This window comes from Echinops telfairi, unplaced genomic scaffold (assembly GCF_000313985.2).
Source record: "Echinops telfairi isolate 266 unplaced genomic scaffold, ASM31398v2 ScPeMD7_70;HRSCAF=299, whole genome shotgun sequence".
Lineage (NCBI taxonomy): Eukaryota > Metazoa > Chordata > Mammalia > Afrosoricida > Tenrecidae > Echinops > Echinops telfairi.
Window position 1 is genome coordinate 61,652,728 of NW_022103968.1, and position 2,574 is coordinate 61,655,301.

General features: G+C 58.2%; 1 protein-coding gene across 1 annotated transcript in view; it reads left to right on the top strand.

Annotated features, from left to right (window-relative positions):
- COL13A1 (collagen type XIII alpha 1 chain) overlaps window positions 1-2,574 on the top strand; it is a 96,950-nt gene that overhangs the window by 20,451 nt on the left and 73,925 nt on the right. Inside the window, exon 8 of the mRNA XM_045291306.1 lies at window positions 1,488-1,514. Coding sequence (XP_045147241.1) covers window positions 1,488-1,514 — 27 coding nt within the window. The remainder of the gene's footprint in view (window positions 1-1,487; window positions 1,515-2,574) is intronic.

Below are 2,574 nucleotides of genomic sequence, written 5' to 3' on the forward strand. Positions count from 1 at the left end.
CGGCGGGCGCGAGTTCTACCCTGCCTTATAGCATAGCCATGGGTCAGAATCGACCCGATGGCAGTGAGTTTATTTTGGGGATTTGGATTTAAAATGTGCTGGGCACTGGGCCAGATACTAAGGAGGCGGCAGACGTGGCCATCCTGTAGCTCCCCGTCCAGTTGGAAAGACAAACATTTCACTAACCACACAGATAATCAGCAAATTGCCTTTGTGATCAGTTCTGTGAAAAGGTGTGTTAGGGCTACCCTTGAGATACTCAGCACCACAGCTAACTTCTGGCCAAGGGTCAGGATGACTTTGTTGAGAAAGAGGCTTTGGAACTGGGACCTGAAGCACGGGGATTTAACCACGAGACAGTGGAAAGGGAGTGTGCAAAAGAACAGCGTGTGCAAAGGCCCTGGGGGCAGCAGGGGGTAAACCTGGCATTGAAATCCAGGTTTCCCGGCAGACGGTCAGACATCATAACTGCCGCCACTGCCGATCCATTTCTTGATGCCCCAGCACTGACCTGGGGAGCATGGTGCATCTCGTGAAATCGCGAGGACCATGGCAGCATGGCAACTGCCATGGCATCGTAGTCACAGCACCCTAAGGGGGTGGATGCCAGGAGCATCTCACCAGTTGCCTCCTGGGAGAGAGGCCTGGCCCCGGCTCTCCAGTCATCACCAGGCTGTCCATGAGGCACTGTCCTGGATCACTGTGGATGCCATTCACTCACCATATTCATCAAGACCCTGGGCAGAGCGGGATCAAGTCACTGCGGCCCGTTAGTTTTCCTGGAGGGATTCTCATATGTGGATCACCAGGCCTTTCTTCCTAGTCTAGAAACACTATTGGTCATAGATGATTGTAGGTATTTTGCAGCATGGGGACTCAAGGCGCAGAACCATGATGTTAATTGCCCAAAGCCTCACAAGCTCTACGTAACAGAACTGGGACCCCAAACCCTTTGTTGCAGGAAAGGCATTTTTATGGGCCATGTTAATTGCTCTTCCCCGTCTCACTTAATCCTGGTGCTCCCCCACCACACACACACACACACATGTGGAAGGAATAAGCCAGAGCATAGCTTGACCCCACCAAAGCCCTGGAAACCGGCCAAGTGGCCTTCACAGGGCCCAGCCCCACCCACACCCCACTCCCCACTCCCCACTCCCCAGGATGAGCAGCAAGCTCAGCAGCAGCCCCGGGTTTCTGGGCTGATTTCCAGGCGTCTCCTGGGACCAGGCAGGCAGCCCTGGTGGGTGTGGATGGGGGCAGGGTCAGAGGGCCGGCCTCCTGCCCCTGTTCTCTCAAGGCCAGTCAAGGGAGACAGGGGCTGCAGGGGCAAGGGCCAGGGCTGGCCAGGTGAGTGAGTGGGAGAATGCCTGAGGAAGGGAGGAAGGAAGGATGGACACAGGGCCAATGGGACAGGGCGAAGGAGGGCTGTTGGGGCTTCGAGGTGCGAGTGATGCTCACCTGGCCCTCACACTCCTCTCTTCCAGGGCCACCCAGGACCCAAAGGGGAGACGGTAAGACCCCGGATCTCCAGGCAGTGGGTGGGGTCCTCCTGGCCCTCCGCAGGGGCTCCATGGGGACCGTGGAGGGACTTCCCCTCAAGGTCGCACCCCTAGGTCCTTACATCAGGGCAGGCAGGGGTTTCTCCACTGGAAAGCAAACGAGGGAAGGGAGATATGTGACGTGGCCAGTCTGTGGGGACCTCAGGGTCACCGAGGCAGAACTTCCTCCAGGGGACACCTCCCTCCTCGTCCGTCCCAGACTGCACTTCATGGCCCAGGCACTCCTGCCCCAGCTGGGCACAGTGGAGAAGTGGGCATTTACACCACGCCCCGCCATGCCCCTGAACAGCTTTGGGGGAAGAATTTGCTTCCTCCACGTCCCCCCCAGGTCACTCTTTGTAGAAGGGACAGGTCACCTCTGTCAAGGACACCCACTCCAGGGGAGCGACCAGTCCCCAATGGGCCTGCCCTGGACTGGAATGTGTCCCCGCTTCCCATGTCCTGGATTGCCTCCATCCTGTGAGGGACGGCTCCAGCTCCACAAGGTGGCAATTCAGTCAGGAGTTTGCCACTGGATGGCATGAACCATGTGCCAGGCTCCCCCATTGCCCTGCCCAGTCTGGCAGGAAGATGTTCACCACCCCCCACGGGGCGCTGGCAGGGAACAGGAGGACGGCAGGCCCAGGCAGCCGAGGGAGGTGGGTAGTGTGGTTGGGGAAGGAGGCACGTGGGCTGGAGACCTGGCTGTAGCCCTCACTCTGTCCTAACTTCACAGCCCATGGGACCCTTCCCCCCTGGGGTCTTCTCTCTGGGCCTCAGCCTGTGCATTCAGCTACAACGTCCTGGGTGCTTTCTCTTGGCAAGCGGGGTTAAGTGCTCAACATGTCCCATCTCATTGAATGCTCAGCACCGCCCTGAAGCTCAGGGGTTCTCAGTAATTCGCCTGAAACCACACAGCCATGGCGGGTCCAGCATAGGGTCCAGCCGTCATTGAGTATGGGGGGTGTAGTGGTTGGTGACCCGTTGAGCTGCAATCTGCAAGCAGTTCAAAACCACCAGCCACTCTGATGGA